The 26,475-nt window shown below is 41.1% G+C and overlaps 1 protein-coding gene across 1 annotated transcript in view; it reads right to left on the reverse strand.

The window, feature by feature from the left end:
- gareml (GRB2 associated, regulator of MAPK1-like) overlaps positions 1-8,878 on the reverse strand; it is a 137,805-nt gene extending 128,927 nt beyond the window's left edge. Inside the window, 1 exon segment of the mRNA XM_052024669.1 lies at positions 8,585-8,878. Within this exon segment, the coding sequence (XP_051880629.1) occupies positions 8,585-8,693 (109 nt within the window). The 5' untranslated portion in view covers positions 8,694-8,878.
- Positions 8,879-26,475: the final 17,597 nt, after the last annotated feature.

Raw genomic sequence — 26,475 nt, forward strand, 5'->3', positions numbered from 1 at the left:
CAGAAAATTCATGCTCAAGATGCATGTAATTATAGCCAATGTAGTTAATGTACAAAACCTACTTATCAGATAATCAGGTTATGAGAAATGTTCATTGAATTATCACATTGTGAGTCACCTGTTTAAGGAAAAAAGCAAAATGAGAACGGAAGAGTAAAAGTGACAAATGAAGAAAAACAGCAATGTTTGTCCTTTGAAATGCACAATTTAGGCCCAAACTTAAGAGTTTACTTGTAAAATTGTTCACTGGTCTCAGAATTGTTATTTCAATTTTGAAGATATCTCAGTCTTAGTCATTAATTTCAACTTTATCATCACCTCAGTAGATAAATAAATCAATAAACTAATGACTATTCTTTCAAACATTGAAAAAAACAAAATTAAAACTACTGAATGGTTTAAAGCATCAGCAATATAAGGACTAACAAATAAATATTTAATGATGTGAGCAGTCAGCTCAGGCTTTTCCCTGAAATAATCAATATTAAACACTTTATAATAGGTTTGGAAATTACCTCTTGCCACATTTATATATCAGCAAGGTCTCTCTTTCCTCACTGGGCACATCTTGAGAATTTGTAGAATGACATTAACATTGTTAATGTTTGCCCACAAACTGTTTAAAGTTAAATGGAAATCTGTCCGGCGACAGACTCTGAGTGAACTATAACCCTAAACCACAGAGAATAAGCAATGCTGGACTACTTTGGGAGGAAAAAAAATTACAGATGGCTGTAATTGAGCTTCCACTGCTGAAGCTAATGTATTAACAAGAACATTATGGAGGACATCTAGAAGGTATTAAATTTTCTACACATACACTGCACTTCTTATTTGACTATAGCACTTGTCTGAGTTTAATAAATTCCAAGAGAGATGAATTTGGAGAGATGTTTATGCCTATAGTTGGTCAAGAAATGAGCACTGCAACTACCCAACCATCTGGACAAGAGACAAAAAAAACATTGGTGCTTTAGCCATATTTGGGTTCCTGTTTAGGCTTCAATGGTAAGCAGTCGACTGCTTGAGGGCAGTCAAACCCAAACTGAGATCAAAATAGCATTGTTAAGGATGAAAGGCTGGAAAGCAGCCAGAAACAAGGTTCAAATTTTACCCCTGCCATTCCCAAATCTCCAGAGCATCACTAATATAATCTGAGGAGAATTCCCTACAAATCTAAAAATATGAGCTTGTTAAAGTTCAGTTGACACATAAGTCATTCGCCTCCCAAAATAAAATGGCTTTGAGCCATCTCAGCCTCATCCACAGTAAATATAAACCACCAAGAGAATTTCAAAGCAATCACAGAGAAGCCACACTAATTTGGCCAGCAAAGGAAATTTATCCAGCGATGAGCAACTTATGGAGGAAAAGAAATGCAAAACTATTGGTAGTATTTTCTTTTTCAATAAAACAGAGACTGTTTCAAGTCCACTAACCGAACTTTTCAGAAGAATCTGAGCCCCTGACTTTGCATTAGTCTCATTATCCAGCATCTATGGTCTTTCTTTAATTAGTACTCTCTTTATTTTGGGAAACATCATTCAATTCTTTCTCACCACCCCACCCCTTCTCTCCAGTCCCCTCACCCTGGGACTGCAAATGATTTATGGGGAATCTGTTTGGAGGCATTAAATGGTACCATGAATGTGTAAAAGCCCCATCGTGAGACCCAGGGGTACTGGGCATCCATGGGCAGTTTGCCCATTGGCTTGTTTGCCTCTTTGGCAATGCACCCAGAATGACATCCCGAGAGTGAAGGAGAAAGGGAAATGGTGGGACAGCAGCATATTTGAAATTGTTCTCGAGCTGGGAGAAGCACTGTGCTCTTTCTGGATGCATTTCCCAAATATCTTTCTGGTGCGAGTCGCTTGCTAAGCTCCAATAATAATGTAAAAGTGAAGGTACCCAGTGTCGATGAGGAGTCCTGTTCTGAGCACATTCATGATGCAACAGCTGTTCATGAGTGCCAACTTAGACACTTCATAATGGGCAAGTAGGTCCCTGAAACATAGCACCACTTATGCCTGCAATGCAAGTGCAAAGAGATGCAAATTAACCCCAGTTTATGTTGCAAAGCTATTTTACAAAGCAATTGTCAAAACTATAGCTGCTGAAAATCAGAACTGAAAACAAAAAAATGGTGAAAACCTTCAGCATTAATGGAAAATATGGAGAGTCTGTTACTCAGATGTGGATCCCAAATTCTTTTGCACGTCACCTCCTGAAATAATAACCTTTCCCTCCATAGATGCCCATCAACTCGATGAGTATTCACAATAATTCTTTGCTTTTGCTCTAGAGACCTATTCTTTGTGCAGGGTTTGGGATCCAGTGTCCTGGAAATACCATGCCTGTATTGTGAGGTGCTTTCTGCAGAGGTCAGTCAACCAAGGAAGCTTACATATTCAAACAGAGTCCTACAGAATTATTTCAAGTTAAAATTCTGACTATAACACATTTTTAATTTAAATATTGCAAATCTTTTCACATTCATAAGTGCATAAGTGATTTGCAAGTGATAAATTTATTGATATGGATGTGAGGCAAATCGACAAGTGAATTAAATGTTGGTGCTGCATAAGACGGTTATTCCATTCTGAAGGAGAAATAAAACTAATAAAGCACATTTGGATCGTCCCAACTTTATTACCATGACTTTCCCCATTGGAGGCTGAGGAAAGGTTGGAGGAGGGGCAATGGAAAGGAGGGGTGGGAAAGGGGTAAGAGGAAACTTCCTGTGTCAGCATTACAGATCTACTCTTTACATGCAGATTTATGATTTCCCTCTTATCTTTCACACTGGTAAAGTCGCACCCAATTGTGCATCACCATTATCAGGAATGTTACCAGGGGAATCTACAGAGAAGAGGTTGGATATGTTACCAAAGGAAAGAATCAGGTGAACCAAAAGCTAACCCAGGCAAAGGTTGTGTGTTTCCCAGCAGTTGTACAAAGAACAGCTTTTGCAGGAATGAAAACAAAAAATACAGGACATTCAGCAGGTCAGGCAGCATCTGTGGAAACAGAAAGAGAGTCTCTGGCATTTTTCTATTTTTAGTTCAGATTTCCAGCATCTACAATGTTTTGATTTTCAGCCTTTGAGCTACGTCCTGTCCTCTCAGCCACAAATGACTAAGTACAAGGAATCCATACAAAGGGAACAGAAGAAAAATAAACCTACTACAAAAAAAGACAAATGTAATTAACTTGAAAACCATGTAATTTGTTCCACCTACAGAGCTGCTTTTTGAATGTAACCAAATTGTAGACACCACACACACAAACCACATGTACTGGGAAAGCTCAGACAGTACATTCACAATCTCCCAGAACTTATAACTAACGTGAATGGTCTACTGTGGACATTCTGGATGATCCGAAGACAAGATCTCTGTTGTCTTGCCTTTGCTGAAATCAAATAAAAAGCACAATTTCAGCAGCTGATGTCTCAAAATCAAAAGTCTCTTTTGGGCTGTCAAAGTAACAATGACCAGCATGCTTGTCAATGAAGGTATTAAGTTCCAACCATTGTTTGTTTCTTTCTAAAACTGCAATAATTCACTGTTTAAGTGACAGTTAAAATACTTCAATAAGTTGAAAGATCCTGACAGAGGTGCAACAAGTACCTCCAGTTTTGGACACTCCATTTGTGATAGGATACCTGCATTTGATAAGGCAGTAAAGAACTCTACTGAGATAAAATTGGGGAAGAGCAGCTACAGAAATTGTGATATCTTTGTAGAACACAGGCAATGCACCCAAGTTTATTGACAATACAAATCCAGGAATATAGAGTTAAATTAATTGGTAGAAGATCCAAAGCGGAAGGCGAGGAAAAATATTTTCACCAGTGGGGAGTCAGGGTCCAGACTCACTACCTAGAGGACAAAACCTCCACCACTATTTAGAAGGCACTTGGATACTTACTTGAAGAGCCTTGACCTACCCGGCTCTGGAACGAATGCTGGAAGGTGGGATTAAGCTTTCTGCCGCTTTTTTGACCAGCGGGTAAATGGCTTCCTTCAGTGTCAGAAGTTTTCTGTGGTGTGAAAGCGAGCTGGCAGATGAACACAAAAAGTCTACCGAGCAAAAGAGATTAAATGAATGAATGGAGAAACATTACGTTAATGGATCATAATGTGAGGAAATGGAAAATTGGTGGAAAGAATAGATAAACATTGTTTAAATATCAAGAAACCAGTACTGCTGCTGTAATGGAATCTGGGTATATTGGTATATAAAACACCAAAATTATACATCCAGTTTCACCCAAGAAATTTGGAAAGCAATTGGTACATTGCAAGAGGGTTGGAGTGCCGAAGTAAGGAAGTCTTGCTGCTTCCTAAAGAGCTCTAGTGAGATTATACATGGAATATTGTATGCAGTCTTGGTCTCCATACCTTGCCTTCCCCTGAGGAGGGTACAACAGTTTCACCAATAGATTGCTGGGAATAAGGGGATTGTCTTATGAGGACAGAATGAGTATAATTTGTCTACGCTTGCTGAAGTTTAGAATGAGTGGTAATTTCATACAAGATTCTGAGAGGGATTGACAGGATGCATCTGGCTGCAGTCGAGAAGAGGACATAGTGTCAGGATAGGTAGTCAGCCATTTTCACGAAGCGAGGCATTACTTTACTTTGAGTTTGTTATTCCCTGTGCAGAAGTGTTGTGTAGAATTCCCTGCCTAGGGGGATGTGGATGCTCAGTTAATGAATATATCTGAAACCGAGATCAATCAGTATTTGGGCAATAAGGAGATCTAAGAGCTCAGCAATCAGGTAGCAAATTGGATGAGGTATGAACTGGCCTTTATCTCAAACATTGGGGCAGCAGTAACTAGGGCTACTTCTACATCTATTCTCTACGTTTTTAAATTATAAGGTCAATGAGGAAGTACTATTTCCAGCAGTTAGTAAATCAGTAAATAAAGAGCAAATAATTTAAGATCATCAACAAAAGAACAAAAGGATTGCAGATTGTTATATCTTAAAAATGCCCCACTAGTAACAGTGGACGGATGCAAAAACTCACTATTTCACCCAGAAGGTAAAAAGGATAAATATTTAGAAAGGAAAGTGTTGAAAAAGGTGTGTGTTAGCAAATTTGGTTATTCTACCTCATGGGCACTTCGGTGTGTAGGCATTAAGAAAGGCGAGAAATGGCTTTGTAATAAGGTGCTCTTTTTGAAATTCTATCACTGCACAGGCACGACAGGGCAAAAGGGTCAACTAATTGCACCGTAATTCTTATTATTCCCTGATAAGAAGTGCCCCTTCAGATTCCTGTAACTTGGGCCAGTCAGGACACAGCACTAAACTGCGAAGGCACAGGAGAATTACAATGAGTGGAGTGCAGTTTATTGACAAATGAATCATTTGTTGTTACACTCTTTTGCAATCTAAACTTATTACTTAATCCTTTTAAACCACTCTTTTATGATTCTGAATGAGAAACAGTCGGACAGGCAATCACAGAATACAACTCATTCAACAAGTTATATATGCAGTAATATTTCCGTGATAAGTTCATGCAAAGTTCTGGAAGCATTACCAGGAATAGAGGCCAAAGATCGTTAAACGATTAATTATCAAATGACTGTTTGAATCGTGCATTCAGTTTTTACTTCATTAAAAGATGATAAACCATTTATATATAGGTCTGAAAAGAGTTGAATTACTCAGCTGAGTTTTCCAAGTGACTTTTAAGATGTTACAACCAAAAATAACATTCTTCTAAATCAAGTTCTATGGCAGGGATAAATGTTTTGAAAATATTATGGGTATTGAAAGATACTGATAACAGTCAGATTACAATAGGTACCCAGAAATTGAAATAGAACTAAGGAAGCTTGACCTGCTTCTCACACCCTCTTGCAGGGCTCTTGCACCTTCTCAGCAACATGCTTGACAACCAATACCATGTGCACATGTACGAAAAATCAGAGCCTCTGTAAAGAGGTAAACTCCACTGCCACCCCTCATCACAATCTCCATGATCGACCATATCCTGTCCATAAGGATGACATCTCAAGAACCTCAGGAAAAAACTAAAAGTCCAGTCCACGTGGGGAAACAAACATTCAAATCGGCAACAGTGATACTTGCCTAAGGGTGCATGCAAAGAAAAGTCCATCAAGTCTGGTAGAGCAAGCCCCTCATGTCCCAATCTTTCCCCATGGCCCTGCAAATTCTCCTCAAATGCCCATCCATTGCATTTTTGAAGACCATGTTTGATTCTGTTCCTACCCTGCACCCTCCACCACCAGGTGCTCATGTTCTTATGTGGAGTGAATTCCAGATTATAAAAAACTGTTTAACATCTCCTTTGATCTTTACCGAAAATAATAATCTGCTCTCCTTCGATTTACCCTGTCTAAATCAGTCACGATCTTCTCCACTTCTGCTAACTTTCCACTTAACTGTCTTGGTCCATGGAGCACAAGCTCAGCGTCTTCCTTGAACCCTAACTCTGAAATCCCTCAATGACCAGCTGATCTCAAGACCAGAAATATCACTGGTGTACCTTTATAAGCCATCTACATTGGGAAATACTGCTGCACGACACCTCCACTGCAACTTTATAGCCTCAAAAATCAACCATTTTAACCCAAAAGACACATCAATCCAAACAGATTTGAGCAACTCCCAGATGATATCATCTGTGTCAAAACCAAAGGCAAGTGTCACCCAAGCCATTCAGGATTTTCCTCTAAACTTAACGGTTGAAGGAATTGCTGAAAATAGTACAAATGGAAAGGTCAAGCCTTCCACATAAACTCTGGATAATCATAAGCTGCGTCAGAACAGGTGCTGGTAGATGCTGCACCTCATCCACAAAGGAAAACTTTAAAGCATAGTGCAAAGCACCAAATCAACCTCTGCAGCACCTAATCAAGCACAGCCCCTCAGGAGAAGTCGGCAGGCCGTCTGAAAGATATTCAAGCTCTTGCACCAGAAGTTCTGATCTGGATATCTAACTCAGACGTTCGTGTAGTAGCCATCAAAGAAATCGATTTCAAACCAGGGGGTTGGTCATTTGTCTCAATGGAATACAGCAGATGTTGGATGACCAGAGAAAATTCCTAGGAGCTAACTGTTGACCAGGGCACTCCCTGCTCCTCCTAAAACTGCACCAAGATTTTTATACTAATCTGAAGGAACAGACAGGACCCCCAGATCCAAGAGACAGCACAGTCAATAGTGCAGCTTTTGATTAGTAAATCACGTCTCGGCCTTGATTATGCGGTTTAAGTGGGGCTCAAATCTGCCTTTCAGCGACAACTAAACCGGACAACAGGAACGAGAAGTAACCAGACTCGGGAATTAAACTTCATAAACCTATCCTAACTGCAGGACTCTTCCCAACCACTAATTCCTAAAGATCGAACATAAAGCTGTCCTTAAATGACTCTGCAACAGAGCAGCTACCATCAAGAACAACCAAGACATGGTTTCCTTTATCAGCTGTATATCATCCGATTCCTTTGGATTTTACAAGTACAAGGACTCCACCGCACTCCCATGATTAGTGTTGCAAAGCAACGATTCGCCCCTTAGCTTTGAACCTGACGCTCTGTTTGTGTGCGGAGGCGAGTTGTCGAAGCAGTGAAACAAAGTGCTCACTCTCCCGGGGAGTCGGGGATTTTAGGTCAACCAACCGCTGTTTAAATCCAGAACGCGAGCAGTGATAGACCGTGTCATTAACTTCCAGTGTTAGGGATATCGATTTCAGTCGCCTCAACTCCGCTGTGAACTGTGACAGCAAAGATTGGAAACTTCCAAAGTGCCTGACCCATTACCATCACTGCACTTACACCCTGTTGTAAATGACAATAAACTAATCTAAACTAATCTAAATGTATTTATATCCTGCTGCCCGTCCTCCGCATTTTTTTCCAAATCAAACCCGAAGCAAACTGGATTTTTTTTTAAATCTGCGCAAAATGCAAAATCTTTTCCAATGCTATTCTCCTCCGGGATAGCCTACAGTATCTAAACTGCAAACTCAGTCCCATTGCTGCCTTTCCTATCCCGCCATCTCTCCTCCCTCAGTCCTGATGCAGGGCTTGGACCTGAAACATCGACGATTCCACCACCTCGCCCAACCAGTCCTGCTCGACCCACCGAGTTCCCCCAGCAGATTGTTCCTTGCTGCCTTTTCAATTCAAGTTTCCAACCCTCCCTGGGATCCTTCTGTGCTCAGTTGGACTCCGGCGGTTTCTGACTGATAAATTACACGCCTTAAGGTGCTCGGGGCTTGGGTGGTGGGAGCAAACCTGCCGCGCAGGGGGCAGTGGGGAGGGTGCAGAGAACCCACTCCTTTCCCCAACACACCAGGAGGGACACAGTGCAGGAAGGTCGGCGGGGGATCCCCAGCAGGGGAAACAGACACCTGAAGTGATCGGGACGGCGGGCACACGCAGCACAAACACCCAACTGTGAGCGTAACCTGGACCTGCGGGTCCGCAACTTCGCTGCAACTCTCCGCACTTCAGCAGAGTGAGTGCGCGGTATTCCCACAGCCTGAGATTCAATACAACACCTCCAATGTGCGGCCAGCCCTGTACACGTCCCCTTACCTTGGCTCAGCCGTGCCAGGGTCGGTAACCGAAATTTGCCGACGATCATGTCCAGCGGTAAAGACACCGAGCTCCATTTGATATCAGACGCGCCCGAAGACTTATCCATTTTCCGGCATCATAACTTGTGCCGACGGCTGGCAACGTGCGAGAGGCAGCGGCGACTGCAAACTGCTGCCGGCCGAGCCCGGCTTCCAGCGGCACCACCACCACTCGCCATGTTGCAGCCAGCCAGCGAATCCGGCAAAGAGCCGGCGAGCACCTCCTCCCGCAGCTCAACGCTGCGCCCCTACCGCCGGCCCGGGAGTGCGCCCCCACCCCTACCCTCCCCCTCCCCTCCCAACACCGCCCCTACCGCCGGCTCGAGGGTACACCCTACCCCCTCCCCTCCCAACCCAACCCAACCACACCCCACCCTCCCCCCCTCGCCATCCCTACCCCCTCCCCATCCCCTCCCCCCTCCCCACCCCCCTCCCCCCCCCCTCCCCCCTCCCCACCCTTGCCATCCCTACACCCTCCCAACCGAACCCCACCTCCATCCCCACCCCCTCCCCATCCCTACCCCAACCCCATCCCCCCCTCTCCCCCAACCCACCCCAGCCCTACCCTCCCCCTCCCCCTCCCCAACCCCCACCCCTCGCCATCCCTACACCCTCCCCATCCCATCCAACCCCTCCCCTCCCACCCCACCCTCCCTCCCTCCCAACACCACCCCGACCGCCGGCCCGGGAGTACACCACCTCCCTGCTGCCCAACCTCCCAACGTCAGCTTGAGAGTACATCCCCACCCCCCCAGAGTGCCTCTCCCCACTGCCCTCCCTCCCTATACTACCCCCTACTGGCACTGCCCACACTCCCAACACCCACCCCCACTGCCAGCACTGCCCACCATCCACTCAGAGACCCCTCCCCACCCAGACTCTGTCTACCCTCTCTACACTGCCCAACCCCAACACTGTCCACCTTCCCGCAGTACCCCCACCTCCCCAACACTGCCTCCCCACAACCAACACTATCCCTATACTTGACACTGCTCCCCATCCCGATTATCGGCACACCTGACACCACCTTCCCTTCGAACCACGTCCCTTCCCACAGCTGAAAGTGACTCCTCCACACTCAACACCTCTAAGCCCACCTCAAGCACACCCCACTGTTCACGCTCACACGACCTCCCCACACTGACCCCTACCCACCCCAACACAGCTCTCTGACTCATGACTGCCCCCTACACATACACACTGTCCCTCTTCGCTCTCAACTGCACCTCCAACTCCTCCCCACAACCCACTCTGCTTCTCTCCTCACATTTGACTACCCCCTACACATTCTCCTGTCCCCTCATCCAACGCTGCCTCGACACTCAAATGCTCCCGTCTCACATGTGACATTTGCCCATCTCCACACCCTCCTCACACTCAACTGCCTCCCTACACACACCCTAATACTCCCTGCCCATCCCCACACCAACACTGCCTCCTTTCTCCGAATCCCACACTGTACTCCTGCAGTAAGTCTGCATTTTGCAATCAGCACCAAAACACAATGCCTTTTGAAGAAACCCGGAAGTAAAGATCCAGCAATTTCTTTGCGATGAACCTTACCTTTTTCATCTTCAGTTGCTATCAGGCAGTTTCTGGGAGGAATCTCTGATGCCCAACGGCTGCCAGATTAAGTTGGCTAAGCAATCAATCATAATGAAGAATTATTGTGGACAGCAAACCAAGGACCATGGTTTAACAGGTTTGTTGAACCTTGAACACAGAGCAAAATAAAGTGTGGATCCTACAGTTGAACTTGAAGCGGAAATTGAAATATCCTAAAGTTGCTAAGTTTTTTTTATTTTGAATTGTTTGTCTAAATAAATTACAAACCACAAAGTTTTGTTTTTCAGGGCCACAGGTCGCTAAGCAGAAATCAGTGCAATATTTAGAATTCACTTACACTGAATGATATAAAGCATAACATTGTCAGGGCATTTTGAAGGTAGAATAGATTGCAAATGTATGCAGCTGTTGTGAGCTCTTTTAAAATTGTGGTAGTGAAGATTGCAAAACAGTCCACCCTGTGGAGGAACAAAGAATCACTGACAGCAACTCCTTGATTGTGTGTGTTTATTGGCTGTCACTTTCATGGTGTGACAATGGCAAGCACAACAGTTTCATTCTAATTCCTGCAGCAATATCCAGGCCACAATCTAAATATGCTTCTCCAGTCTTGAATTGACCTCTGGAGGTCTTGAGAAGATTGCTTATTTTTGTTTATTATATCATATATTATTGAGATATATTATTAATATATATTTGATATATAAATATATAAAATGTCATGTATTTAATATATTATTGAGAAAATGTTGTGTTCCCTATCTAGATGGCTTTGCATTTGAAACATATAACAAAAATGATTTAAAAACTGGTGACCTGGAAATGTGTTAATTTCACAAGGTTAAGAGGGATTGAAATCAGAATTAAGGGAAGTATATGGCCAGTGGTGGGAGAGCTTTTAATATTCAATGACGTAGCTTCAAATTAAATACATTCTTACCATATCATGAAGCAGGCAATTGGAAGCTGGGATCTGATGGACAAATAAAGTCGCAAAACTACTAAAGTATGAATAGTGAGAAGAAGAGTATTAAAGACACCAAATAAATAATTCATGTTTGCCTTTACAGAGGGAAGTGACTTATGAAATTGTAGAATGATCACCCCTGCAGATAAATATGTTAATTGAGCTACAAAGGCAATACATCAGTATGCTCAGATGGCATTCTTCTCAGAACACTGAATGAAAAAAGATTAAAGCATTTCATAAAATATGAAACAGAAATATGGAACTGTTACACTTCTGTTCAAAAACAGAAAAATCCAAACCTTGAAGTTATTACAAAATGTACTGTGTAAAATATGATATATAACACAATAGCCATGGGCCCACCTCATGTACCAACCACCTGTGGTCATCACTCACCCATCCTCACTTCACCTAACTCCAGCAAGCCCACATACTTGCCGAGCATCACAGGAGCAGTGGCAGGATCTTGAATGATATAACAGTGCTGTCAAAAAAATAAGGACCAAAATATTTTTTAAAAAATTATAGTATCAACTAAAGTGCATTTAACTGATTAAAAACAGTAAGCCAACATTAACAAAATTCGTAAAGGGTACTTTTCATATTCTTCTTCCACACAGACCTACAGTCTCCATTGAGATTAATAGACTGATAATGGACTGAAAATAAATTTATAGTTTTTAGGTTGGTGGGATGTACCGACTCTAAAGGGCCTGGACTGGAATCTCATCTATTTACATCATTTGGAAGTATGCATATGAGGATTTGAAGTTTGCTGATGATACCTAATTATGAGGTAGGGCAAAATGCATAGAGCAGATTAAGGAGGATGTAAATGGCAGACACAATTTAATGCAAAAAAATCAAGTAAAGCGGACTGAAAATTGTAAGTATTTTAACAGGTTGACAGACCAACAAGGTCTAAGATTTTCAATGCATGTCTTTAAGAGAGGGATTCGAGCAGAAAAGTACAAGAAAAAACAACTCTGATTCTGGGTTTATACAAGAGGACATTGAATATGAAAGTAAGAAAATGTTGTTGAATGGGTTTAAAACATGGTCATATGGAAAGTGTTTAAAGCCAGATACGTACAGTGATGATGCACTGAAGTAATTCAAAAGATGGCAGCTATGAAGGCTGAAAGACATCAGACTCTTTTCAAAAAGAAAAGAAAACATTAATGGAATATTTATTGGACTTTTTTTTTAAAAGAGCTATGAGAAGGCATGAGAGATAAACTGGGAAAGATATTTTCCATTAGCTGCTAAATCAGTAACAAAGAGGCCTTAACTGCAGATATGGAAGAAAATCAGCAGGTATTTCACACAGCAATTTATTACACGATGGATCAATTCAAAAGAGGCCACAATTAAAACTCAAACCATACATTATTTTTAAAAATGTCTATAAATTTCAAAAGCAAGGATTTAAATGGATGTGGTGAAGAATATGGAAATGAGAACAGAATGGGATGAGTAGTCTCCTTCAGAGGTTCATTTTCTACCTTTCTGTACTGGGATCTCCAGAGTCCACTCCTGATTATGTGGTAGTGTTTTATCTGGTTTGAAGATCAACCATGCCACCACCATTCTCCCCATCCCCTCCCACCCCCACCTCCACAGACACAAACTTTGCCCCCTTGATCCAATCCTTTGCAAGCTGCTCTGCCAGCAACTGTCCTGGGGCAGGGCAGGTCTCTCAATGGAGCCCTGGGGCAGCCTACCACCATCGTGACTGGAGCCCAGGGCAAGCAGCCACTCCCCTGGCTGGAGCTCAGCGATGAGTGCTCATTCTCCTGATGAAGCCCCAGGGCAGGCCATCAATCCTGGCTGGAGTCTTGGAGTGGGCAGTTACTCTCCTGGCTGAAGCACATTTAATTACACTGCTTGCGAGGCTGATGAAGCATTCATTCAGATGAGAAGTCTCATCTAGGTCATGCTGCATAAACAATGAACCATAAAGTACTGCACAATATATTTGATGCCTTTTAATGCATCTTACTGTGGTTTGCATTGTCCATTGATGTGCTTCCTCCATTGCCCTGGATAATCTAGAGTTGACTATGGTACAAGTTTAACAGACACAATCAGCATCCACAGTTAACTCTCACAAGCAGCAATATGATAATGAGCTTCTATTTCTGTGACAGTGCAAGATAAATATTGACCACATAATATTGACCACACACACCAGCGATAATTTTTAAGGTAATTTTTTGTAAAGGTAAACCAAATTATTACATTAATCTTAACACGATTCTTCTGGAAGCAAACTTGAACAGCCTAACAAGATTGTGGTCTTAGCAATGGGAAGTTGTCAGAAGAATCTGGCTATGACTTCTAATATTTGAACTGCAATCTCAGTTTATACCACTTGGCCTTTTCAGTTAATTATTTTTCATTCAGCAAAGTCACTTCTCTCGAAGCCACCCAGTCACTGGTATTACTACAACCTCAAATGTGCTTGCATTACCCACCACCCCCAAGTCCTGCCACAGAAACCACACTAAGTCTGCACATACCAAACAGATGACAACTTAATGGGAATTTTACCAACATTTAGATTCCTTTTGTGTCAGAAGGTTATGTGATTACAGTGGCAATTCTTTGGAAATGGAAATTGAATATTGTCTAAGATGTACTTGGAGGTGAATGTGTTGGAATTTGATTTTAAGCATAATTTTCGGTTGTAACAAGACCACCACTCCTGCTCCTAAAGTCAAAACAGATTTCATAAAAATAGAATTTTTTCACTGTTTATCTGATGTATAAAATCACCCAGTGAAAGGTGATTACAGGAGAGGCCAGAATGGAATGGAGACATGAGTTCATTTCTCAATCTCTTCTACAGACATATATGAAGGTGTCTATGGGGGTGGCATTTCACAGAGAGGCAATATAGGAAAGGGTCCAGACCCAAGCATTTTCAGGTAGTACAGCACTGTTGGAGGTGCAGCCTTTGAGATGGGGGGGGCGGGGGGGGGGGGGTTAAATAATGATTCCATCTGCCCTCTCAAGATTCCATTTTGCAAAGATCCATTGGAAACATTGGAAACCAAGGGTCCTGGTCATTACTTAACCTTCCACAAATATCAATCACTTTTATGTTGTTGTCTGTGAACAAACTGGTTGCCATGTTACCAACATTACAATTTTGAACAAACTTCATTGGCAGTGAAGAACTTTAGGATGTCCATTGGTCATGAAAGCTGCCCAATAAACGCAATTCAAAAACCGCAGATGCTGGAAATCTGAAATAAAAACAGAAAGTGCTGGAAAAACTCCCCAAGTCAGGTAAATGCTGCTGAGAGTTTCTAGCATTTTCTGTTCTTTTTTATAAATGCAAGATCTCCTTTCTGGAAAACACATCGAAATGAGCATAACAATCAAGGCCTCAGGAAATTCCAAATTCACATCAAAATCTTCTTTGAAACCATTTTTATGTATGAAAGCTAATGTTTGACATTATAAAACCATTACTTGTACATACTAAGCTCAGCATTAAAAAGCAGATACATTATATTTAACACTTAATTGTGAGAATATTCCAAAGTATTACCACAAAAAGAGGCAGTTGAGCAGTTCAAGTGTACACTGGAGATTTTCTCCATTGAGTCCAATAGTTCAATTCTACCTTCCTGACTCACCTCCATATGTTTCCATATTCCTCTTTTTCAAGTAACTTCTTAATTCTATTTTGAAATAATCTACAAACTCAACTTTAACAACTGTTTCTGGGACAGAATTCCATATTTCAACTAACCTCGCAGTTATTTTTTCCTATCTCTTGTAATCTTCAGGTGTACTTCCTCTCTGGAGAGTTTTTCCACTCACCTAATGTAACATTGATTGAAATTCTGAAGAAATGGTGGTAACAAACCTTGACAACGTTTCTCAAGAAAATTACAATGGCATCTGGGAGATACTAAACCCATGCTGTCTGGTAATGACTGCTTCTTCCAGAGCTTATTTTGGTGATTTGGTTGGAGTTGATTTTGATCTTTATGCAAATGAGAAGCAAAGCTCACTGCCTGACTCTTGCATTGTTGGTAGAGAAGTCCTCACCGCATTGAAATTTGCCATTGGGATAACTGGTGAGAATAGATGGTGGAAGGTCAATGGCCCAGTGTACTTTCTGGGGCCGCACAGGAGCATTGCGAATCTTTGCTCCATCAGTAGTGGAATGTGCTCACCAGATTCTAACCAAATGTTAAACCATATATTTATGTCATTGGACAGCTACTGCCATCTCAGCAATTGTTTCAGCTCGGTTGCTATAGGCACATCATTCCCTTTCAATTTGGAATCAGCTACATAAACGCTTTATTACTCTTTTAACATCAGAAGGCAGCAATGAAAAATAATCCCTGTAAATTCACAAATAACAAAAGTTAGAATAACTGGATTGTAATTTCATCCCCAATATTCCTTTTTGAAACAGAAATGGTGTTTGCCCTTTTACGTTCCACAACTAAAATCAGAGCCTCCACTATTTCTCCCTTGGGATTTCCAAATGGGACCATGAGGTCTCAAGGATTTTCCCAGCTTAAGTTAGTGTCATTTCTTTTATGCATTTCATTCTGAATAACATCCTCCCATAACTGATCATTTTTGAAAATCAGAGCTGGTCTAAACTGCAACAGATTAAAAACACTCTTGAGGACTCCTCAAAGCTTTCCACAATCATCTCTTGGTGATATTCTACTTATCTTACCTTGATTCTGACTATGTTGATGAGAAAAGTTACTTTCCTTGTTTTTTTATACTCTTTGCTAATTTTTGCTGAGTTTTTATTTGCAATGATTTGAGTCATTCTGTGTGCCGCCCTCTTCAGGAGAACTGAGACTTATGCAAGGAAGACAAGTGACAGTAGCTATCTTCAGAATGAAGAATCTTCAAAGAGTTGTGCAGTGTAAACAGAGAATTTCTGCTGGAATATTTAATTCAATGGAAAATCAAATATATTAAGCAAAATAAAGAGGGCAGGAAATAAAGCATAGGATGAAAGAATTGAATAAGAAGGTAAAACAAAACCTTGAAATTAGTAATAATTAAAAGTCTGCAAGAATCAAGCATCACACCTACTAAAGCACATTTGCATTTTTAAGCAGTAGGTAAAATATTGCCCTTAAAACTGACTTGCACTTGAATGTCCTTTTACTGGCATTTTTAGTGGTTTACTACTGAGTAAGTAAAGCCACCATACCTTCCATGTGTTTTAATCAAGTGGTACCAATACAGAAAGGGCCAGCGTTAGGGGACGACAAGTAATGAATTAACCTGGCTCCTGATACCAAAGGGGCCCAGTTAAGCTGAATCTTGTCTCTTCTTAATTATCACTGTGGGTAACAGAAAGCAATAGAAAAACGCACTGTAAGTAGAAATATAACTCAAGTACTATAGAACATTCTTTATATTTGTAAATGTAACAATTCCTTCAATCACACTATTTATTTTCTTTTTGTTATATATGCATTTTAAGAAATAATAATTGTTTTGTTAAGATCTCACAGTCATCTGGTGTTTTTGAGATGCAGGGAGCTGAATAAAATTGGGACGTTTTAAGGCGAGCCCACTTCAAAGATATTTTCTGTTAAAATTATCATTAGGTTGAAACTATCACCACTGATAAGTTATATGACAGTGAAGAATGTAAAACTACAGCTGAAGGTGAAGCATTCCTATTCTAGCAGTGCTCAAAAGAGAGACACAAGTGAGAACCAGATTGATTAAAGAAAATTCAGAGGGGAAGTCAAAAAGGAAATGAGGGAGACAAAGAAGGACCAAGAGAAAAGAGTGACACCAAACATAAAAGAAAATCCAAAGGTATTGCAGAGGTATTTGAACAGGAAAGGGGAAGTGAGAGGAGAAATGGGACAATCAGAGACCATGGACAGAGCTCATAGACAAGTACATGCAGAGGAAAGGTTTACAGCGATATGGTCCAAATGCAGGCAAGTGGGACTAGCTCAGGAAGGCTGGATGGCTTGGTTGGCATGAATGAGTTGGACCAAATGGCCTGTTTCCATGCTGTATAACTCTAAGACTCTTAAAAAAAAAGAATATCTACACATGGAAGCAGCAGGCATTGCTGAGGTACTCAGTGAGAACTTTACATTTATCTTCACCAAGGAAGATGATGTTACTGGAATTTCAACAAAGAAAGGTGCAACTTAGATTCTGTATGGGCTCAAAATTGATAAAGATAAGGTACTAGAAAGGTTAGCTGCACTGAAATTGGATAAACCACCTGCTTCAGATGGGATACAAGTGGCTGAAGGAAGTTCCTTACTTATGTAAGGAAGGAAGTACCCCTGTTCTTTGTGATTTTTATAAATGACTTGGATGAGGACGTGGAAGGGTGGGTTAGGAAGTTTGCTGATGACACGAAGGTTGGTGGTGTTTTGGATAGTGTCAAAGGTTGCTGTAGATTACAACAGGACACTGATAGGATGCAGAGCTGGGCTGAGAAGTGGCAGATGGAGTTCAACCTGGAAAAGTGTGAAGTGATACACTTTGGAAGATCAAATTTGAAGGCAGAATACAAGATTAATTACAGGACTCTTAGCAGTGTGGAGGAACAGAGGGATCTTGGCGTCCATGTCCCTAGATCCCTCAAGGTTGCCGTGCAGGTCGATAGGGTTGTTAGGAAGGCGTATGGTGTGTTGGCCTTCATTAGTCGTGGTATTGAGTTCAAGAGCCACCAGGTAATGTTGCAGCTCTATAGAACTCTGATTAGACCACACTTGGAGTATTGTGTTCAGTTCTGGTCGCCTCATTATAGGAAGGGTGTGGAACCTCTAGAGAAGGTGCAGAGGAGATTTACCAGGATGCTGCCTGGATTGGACAGCATGTCTTATGAGGATATGTTGAGTGAGCTAGTGCTTTTCTCTTTGGAGAGAAGAAGGATGAGAGGTGACTTGATAGAGGTGTACAAGATGATAAGAGGCATAGATCGAGTGGACAATCAGAGACTTTTTCCCAGGGTGAAAATGGCTAACACAAGGGGACATAATTTTAAGGTGATTGGAGGAAGGTATAGGGGAGATGTCAGAGGTAAGTTTTTTTTTACACAGAGAGTGGTGGGTGCGTGGAACGCACTGCTGGCAGAGGTTGTGGGGGCAGATACATGAGGGGTATTTAAGAGACACTTACCATGTGTACATATACATGTACACATGGAGACATATACCACATGAATGATAGAAAAATGGAGGGCTATGTGGGAGGGAAGGGTTAGATAGATCTTAGAGCAGGATAAAATGTCGACACAACATTGTGGGCCGAAGGGCCTGTACTGTGCTATAGTGTTCTGTGTTCTTAGTGATAATCTTCTCAATATCTATAGATTCAGGAGTGGTGCCTGAGTACTGCAAATTTAAATGTTACCCACTTTTCAAAAAGAGTACATGGATAAAACCACCAGAAACAATAATCAGGAACAAAATTACCGGTCACTTGGACAAGTGTGATTGATTAGTGGAAGCCAACATGGATGTATTAAAGGCAAATCATGTCTGACTAACTTGATAGAGTTTGTTTGATGAACCATGGATAGAAAATTATCTAGGTAACAGGAAGAAGTGAAAGATTGCCTTTTGGATGGGATGGAAGTGTGCAGCAAAGTTCTCCTATGATTGGACCTATGACCACTGCTTTTGGACTTGGGTTTACAAAGCACAGTTTTCAAATTTGCAGATGACACAAAAATTGGAGGCATATTGAAAGATGAAAAGGACAGTAACAAAATTCAAAGAGATATTGACGGGCTAGTGGAAAGGCGTGAATAGGTGGCAGATGAAATTTAATGCTCAGAAATATAAGAAGCAATATAAGTTGGGGGGGCACGATTCTAAAAGTGATAAAAGAGTTATTTGGGGGTATATGTACATAGTTCACTGAAAGCAGCAGGGCAGGTTGAGAAAATTATGAAAGAAACATTCAGGATCTTAAGCTTTATAAACTGAGACTATAATACAACAGCAAAGAAGTCATGACAAATCTTTATAAAACACGTTCAGCCAAACTGAACCAAAATAATAATAAATTGAGTAATGAACCAAGAGTGGTAATGAGGAAAAATAGTTTACACACAACATGGTCTGGAATTCATTGCCAAGGGTTCTATTGCAGCATTCAAAGGGAATTAGAAAAGAATTTTCAGCTTTATGTGGAGGAGATGAAGCCCTGGAACCAGCTGGATTGCTCTTACATAAAACAGGTTTGGATTTGACTGCCTGAATGGTCTGCTTCCTTCATGAATAACGATGAATCGGAGTACAGAAAGGAGATGGAGAGCTTTGTGACATGGTGTCATGACCACAACCTTCCCCTCAATGTCAGCAAAATAAAAGAGCTAGTCATTGACTTCAGGAAGGGGGGGGCAGTGCACATGCACCTGTCTACATCAACGGTGCTGAGGTCAAGAGGGTTGAGAGCTTCAAGTTCCTGGGAGTGAACATCACCAATAGCCTGTCCTGTTCCAACCACGTAGACGCCACAGCCAGGAAAGCTCACCAGCACCTTTACTTCCTCAGGAAGCTAAAGAAGTTTAAGAAATTTGTCATGTCCCCCTTGACACTCACCAACTTTTATCGTTGTACCATAGAAAGCATCCAATCTGGATGCATCACGGCTTGGTATGGCAACTGCTCTGTCCAGGACTGAAACTGCAGAGAGTTGTGGACACAGCTCAGCACATCACGGAAACCAGTCTCCCGTCCATGGACTCTGTCTATACTTCTCACTCTGTCGTAAAGACCCCACCCACCTGGGACATTCTCTCTTCTCCTCTCTGCCATCGGGCAGAAGATACAAAAGCCTGAAGGCACATACCACCAGGCTCAAGGACAGCTTCTATCCCACTGTCATAATACTATTGAACGGTTCCCTACTACGATAAGATGGACACTTGACCTCACAATGTACCTCATTATGACCTTGCACCTTATTGTCTACCTGCACTGCACTCTCTCTGCAGCCGTGACACTTTACTCTATATTCTGTTATTGTTTTACCTTGTACTACCTCAATGTACTGTGTAATGTGTAATGAATTGATCTGTATGAACGGTATGCAAAACAAGTTTTTGACTGTACCTTGGGACAAGTGACAATAATAAACCAGTTCTAAATCCTTGCTTGTAACCATCTTGCAATTCTGTGAAAAGTGATGTGCAGCTGAGGAAAAGCCAACACTTGGAAACATATCTGAAATTTCAAACAGTTTTCACAATACAAGCAACAGAAACCGGGTCAGGTGGAATTTCTATCACTATGACCGCTGAGACCTTTGAAGAGAAGATTAAACTAGGGAAAACATTCTGGCCCAATAAGAGGACATGAATGTGCAGGACAAGTTGACAAAGTTCACTTATACTTTCTTTGATGACCCAGCACGAAGGCAGAAAGGATAAGAGAGCCAGAGTTGTGAACTTACCCGAAGACGTCCCAAACCAATTTTGGGTACTGAATTTCCAAAAATAATTTGATGTTGTCCCAGGCATTATGATGGAGAACTATTATATTAACTTTAAAAATGCAACAGTCCTCTGATGAAACTTTTGCCTTCACTGTCGGCAGAAAATATTTTTCTCCTGTTGTACTCATTTTGCCTTTAATACATGGATGTGCATTAATTGTCATTTCAAAGAACATTAATACTCACTGGCACATTCATGCAACATGGAGATGAGATGGAATCTGGAAGTAGCAATCACCATTGACAACGTCAACATGAATTTAATTGCAAAAGCCTGCACTTATTGGATCGCTGTCCTTATGAGAATTATTGGGATAGTTTCTCATTTGGAAGAGCAGAATTGTGTTTTTGTGGAACAAGAAAAATGATTCTAGCAATGAAAATTTCCTTGCATCCAGTTGGACTGTAATCAATGAACCAATAGGAAATAGTGAAATTGCCAATCGAAACCTCAGCAAAGATACTCAAAATGTGATTACTGGAATGAGAAAACATCATCTTCACGCCAATGCTAAAAGTGCTAATTATATAAAATCATGTATGGCATTCCTGATCCTGTCTGCACAGTAAAACTGTCATCTGCTCTCCATATTATTAATTGTGAACGATCTTTTTGTTTTGCATCACTTACTGAACAGTTTGCTGGATTCCTTGCTTTGGAAGTACAATGCATCCTTTGGTCTGGTACATGTTTTCCTTGTATCTGTGTGAAGGTTTATGTTGCAATCCTATTGGACAGTAGAGTTAATTGGTGTGCCTGATTCTCAAAACATGTAACAGCTTCATCGATGATCCGGCATATTCAAGTTTGCACCAACAGCTTTATTCTCAAGATGTCACAGTAAGTGTGCTGTCTTGGAAATAAACATCTACCCCTTTGGACATTCAGTTGCTACATCTGGATGCATCCTGAAGACATTGGAGAAGTTGCCACTAAGATGTTATGTGATACGTATTTGGCCCATCATGAGAACTTGAAAATTAGCATGAATGAATGTAGAAGTCAGAGCTATGGAACTTGGAGCAATATGATGGACAAAAAATAATGTATATAAAAAAAGAGTGCATGCCTTGAACCATAAAGCTCTATTCTTGCCAGATTTCTGTGGATATAGTTGGAATTTGGTCATCCCAGGATCTTGCTCAATCATCTGCATTGTGTTATTTTTCAGACTATTATGGCAAGTTTTTGTAAATTTCAGTTCCCCTGTGTGGTGCTAGTTTGTATTTCAACAACGCATAACCCCATTTGCACGATGGACACTCGCTGGGAGTGTTAAGGAGCTTCAATATCACTTGAAGGAAATGGGCTCGTGAAACACCTGCAAATAACAGAGACATTGCAAAAACCTTAGACGTGCAGAGCCTTGCACAAGAGATCTCTTCAGTGTACTTCATAACCTACATTCCTGTATGGCTTGGCATTTAGTTCAAATAAATTGCACAACAAAAAAAAGGGCTTTTTGTTTGTGTTTACAAGTGGGAAATCAAAGAACAGATTGGGAATCGACTAACCTTTCCTGAATAGACGATGAAGTAAAAGACTGATGTTTGGTTATGAATGTCCAAACAAGATCATCATCATAATTGGACAAGCATTAAAGCTATATTATTTTTCCATTAATTGAGTCTGTGGTAATTCATCTGAATCGGAGATCTTTTCATCAGATTTATTTCTTTTCAGCACCAGGGAGATGAGGAAGATAAGAAATGCAAACATATTAAGAGAAAATTGCAAGCACATGACACAAGAGATGAATAGAATTGATGTAGAAGACATTAGTTGTGAAATATTCTCAGTTGTAATAAGTTTGGCACCAAACTCTACCTTTAAATTTAGCCTTGAGGGGGAAGCTTCCTTTGTTAAAAATTACTGAAGATTTTGTTACATTCAACAATGCTGCAAGATCACTTGAACAATCTCTCTGAGGTTGAGTCCTCAGAGAGATTGTTCAAGTGATCTTGCAGCATTGGACTTGTCTAAAATAAAATTTGTCACATTGGACTTTTCTGAAATAATTGAAGAGTTTTGCCTCTGCCAGGTTGAAGACACCATCAGAACTGGGAAAATGAGAAAACAAGTTAGTTTTAGTTGCAGCAAAGATCGGGCATGGATAGAACAAAGGAAATGTCACTAATAGGATGAGAGTCAGGTTGCCCACATGATCCTGCTGTTTACAGAGCCATCTGGTTGATAGAAGGCTAGAAGTTAGAGAAAGAAAAGAAACAAAGTGACATGTAAAAGCTGTGAAATGCTCAGCAGATCAGTTGTGCCTGCGAAGAGAGAAAAAAAACGAGTTAATATTACAGACTCACGGCAGAACTGACCTATTCTGATACCGTCATCTAAACTGAGTTATCTAAAACTGATGGATTTGTTACTGGGTCCCTTGATGAAAGATGAGGTGCTGTTCCTCAAGCTTACACTGATCCTCATTGGAACAGCACAGAAGGCCCCTGATAGATAGATCAGAGTGGATGTGGGATGGAGAACTCAAGTGACAGGCTTAGGTTTGCCTCTCTGCTTCTTCAGGTATGTGGAGCAAGGTCACGGGTCAGCCATAAATGATGGAACAAGCTTGAGGCATAAATGGCCTTCTCATGTTTCTTTGTTCTTTGAAATGCCTGAAAGAAAACACACCCAGCTGCATCTTATCCTTTCAGCAATGCACTGAGGTTTCAGCATCCAGAATATGCCCAAGTCATGGGACAGAATTTGAGTCACAACCTGCCGATAATTCCTTCCACCAATGATGGACCATGGCTGCAGCGAGTACCAACTGCATGACACACCACAGCATCTTGTCAAGGCTTCATTGACAACACCTCCCAAATATGTGACCTCTGCCACCACATCTGTTGTAAGCACAAGGGCAGCAAATGCATAGGAACGTACACCCCCTGCAGGTTCCCTGCCAAGTCGTAAGCGAATGACATGGAAATATATCGCCGTTCCGTCATTATTGCTGGATTAGCATCCTGCAGCTCGCTGCCCAGTGGTGATGTGGGAATACCTTCACAAGGACTGCAGCTGTTCGAGGAGTGCCTCACCACCACCTTCCCATTTGGAATTAGAGATAAAAATAAACATTTATATTTCCAGCAACACACGCATTGATTTTCCCGTGTAAAAGCAACAGTCAGCATTAACATCTGCGTCGGTGACAGGGGAGTTGGTTTTTGATATGCAAAGTTTTGAAAGTCACTTCTTCCTGGAACAACTCTTCCTTTCTCCATTAAAATGCTTTAATATTTTTGTCAGGTTCCCCTATTTGTCTGCCATCTCCAGAAAAGCCTGCTCTGCACTACCTCTGATCCACAGCAAGTGAATACTTGAGCAAAAACAAGATTCACTTCCCACAGATGATACAAAATATGAAACACTGCAGCAAAGTGAAATAAACTTAGACACATTTAGTGATTGCCTTTAAAAATTAAGCAATACTTAAACGCATAGTACCAAAAAAAAATTGACGTCATCTAGTTTTAAATCTGGGTGACCACATTCAAAACTGAAGGGTCATACTTATATAAATGTCTTTGTCATTTATCAGAGTGGAACTTATTTTAACTGCTATTAACACTTTGTTTCACCTTGTAGTTGTTAATACGCCTATTGTATCGTCTCTCACCAGAGGGCGCTCCTCGGTGCTGATGATATTTCATCCCAAAAGCTGGAGTTTGGTAGTTCGCAAAGGTTACGGTAATTGGAGCTATCGAGGAAATGTTTGTTTTTAAATTCGCGCTTCTGCTTCTTTCTTTAAAAACTATTTCCAACATGTAAAAATATAAATAACATGTTGCATGCTATTGATGATCAATAATTTGATGTATTGGCGCCTGCAGTTGGCTTTGCTCTATTTAAAGAAAACTTTTAAATATCTGAGATTAAAATGTTTGGGTCTGCCCTTGCACGTTCAGGTTTTTTCCTGAAAGTACCCAGAAACGTACTTTCTGGGTGAGTAGCTGAAAATGCAAGTGGACGATGGGAGAGAGCGCCCGAACTACCGACCTCCCAAACACCGGTTCGCTGGGAAAATCAGTCCCTCGCAGAGCCATTGAGCGTCCCGACCTGTGCTCTCCTCCAGCCGCTCACATTCTTTGGCGCATCTGGACCACTGAATGGCCAAAGGCTTGAAACTGCGTGAGACCGAGAAGGAACAGGGGCTTTGGTTCATTCTGGGACTGAAGGCTGGCAGCAATGAGCTGGGTGAAGAAACTGACTTTAATGTGAAAAAGAATGTTGACTTTCGAAGTGTTTATGTTCCCATAAAAGTATTAAATAAATCTCCTTATTCATCTAAATATTCCTTTGATTGGGCTGGTAGAAGTAGACATACAAAATCTGTATTTATATTTGGTGATTGTATTCGCTGCTCTGAATCAAAACCAAGGTAAATGTCTAATGTTAGCTGCAGCTGTGCACGTGAAATTTATGTGATTCCTTATTAAAAAGAGAACAACGTGACATTGGTTTACATCTTCAATTAAAATACCGTTAATTAATTGGAGCAAATAGCAATGTAACAAATGCGCAAAAGGTCTTCATTACGACAAATGCCATATAACGATGTTGAACGAAAATCGAATCAGACACATACTTAACATCCGTTAAACCAAGTTTATCCAAGCAAAGTCAAAGGCTCCCTTGCATTCGAGTGTAGAGTGGTAGCAGAAGTGCAGCAAAAATCCCAAAGCACTCCAGCCGCAAGGCTATCCCTTAGTGTTAAAAATAAGCGAGATTCCTAGCCATTAACCCTGCACTGTATAAAGTCAAGGGTACATCTATAAAAAGTGTGGAAGTTTTGCACCCAAGCAGATACACTGTTCATGAGAAATGTGGGGGAAGTGGTAGGCTCATATCATACCTTGTGTTGGTTATTTATGCATTTTTAAGAATTGGTAAGTAAATATTACTGTGGCTGGGGTATAATAGTCTGCTCTTCATGCAACCTTCCACTACACATATCACAATAAATTGTACTCCTGAGAAGAACAAGTTTTTCATCTGGACACATGGAAAACCTGTGTTAGATAAGTACCTCCCATGCTAAAGAGACCAGAGTGAGAAATACAATGATTTTTGGCAAGTTCACTAATAGTCAACAATTAACTGATGCAATTGCAATTAAAGAATAAGGGGAATTAGGTGCAAGGTTAGATAATTTAGCCCAATGCCACACTGAGGGATACTAGGCTTATGGGATTTAGGTGAACAGGAAAAAACCTATGCACTGCCAACCAAAGACATTGAAGGATTATGAAATTAACAGCAATGAAAACTGATAAGAAAATGTGGCTTGTGAAACAAAAACTGGATTAAGAAAGAAAAAGACAAATAAGTAGAAGTTGCCATTGTTAGAGAATTTTTTTAAAAAATGCAAGCTTGAAAGCCTGAGAGTCTGATTTTTTAAAAAAAAATTGGCAATACTTGAAGTGAAAAAGGCACTTAACATGAAATGGTCAAGATCTAAATGTTTTGTGCCATGTGTTTCATTTCTCACAACAATTTCAATCACAAGCCAATTAGCAAGATTTTTTTTGCTAAACTAAATGGTGGAACAAAACATTGCACCTTCAACTTTAATTGACAGATTGCTTGAAGTGGCTGAGTGAGGAATCATGAGCACCAATAGCCTCACTGTTTTCTAGACAACCCATTCAGGCCAATACATTCCTCTTCACTCTCTTCCAAATTAAAGTTCAAGGTACAACTTTACAGAGAGGTAACAAGCTGTTTCTTGAGGTGGGGAAAAAAAAATTTAGATGCTGGAAATCCAAGGCCGGAAAATGTTGGAAACATGTGGCACATCAGGCTGTATCTGTGGAAAGAG

This window comes from Pristis pectinata, chromosome 10 (assembly GCF_009764475.1).
Source record: "Pristis pectinata isolate sPriPec2 chromosome 10, sPriPec2.1.pri, whole genome shotgun sequence".
Taxonomy (NCBI): Eukaryota; Metazoa; Chordata; class Chondrichthyes; order Rhinopristiformes; family Pristidae; genus Pristis; species Pristis pectinata.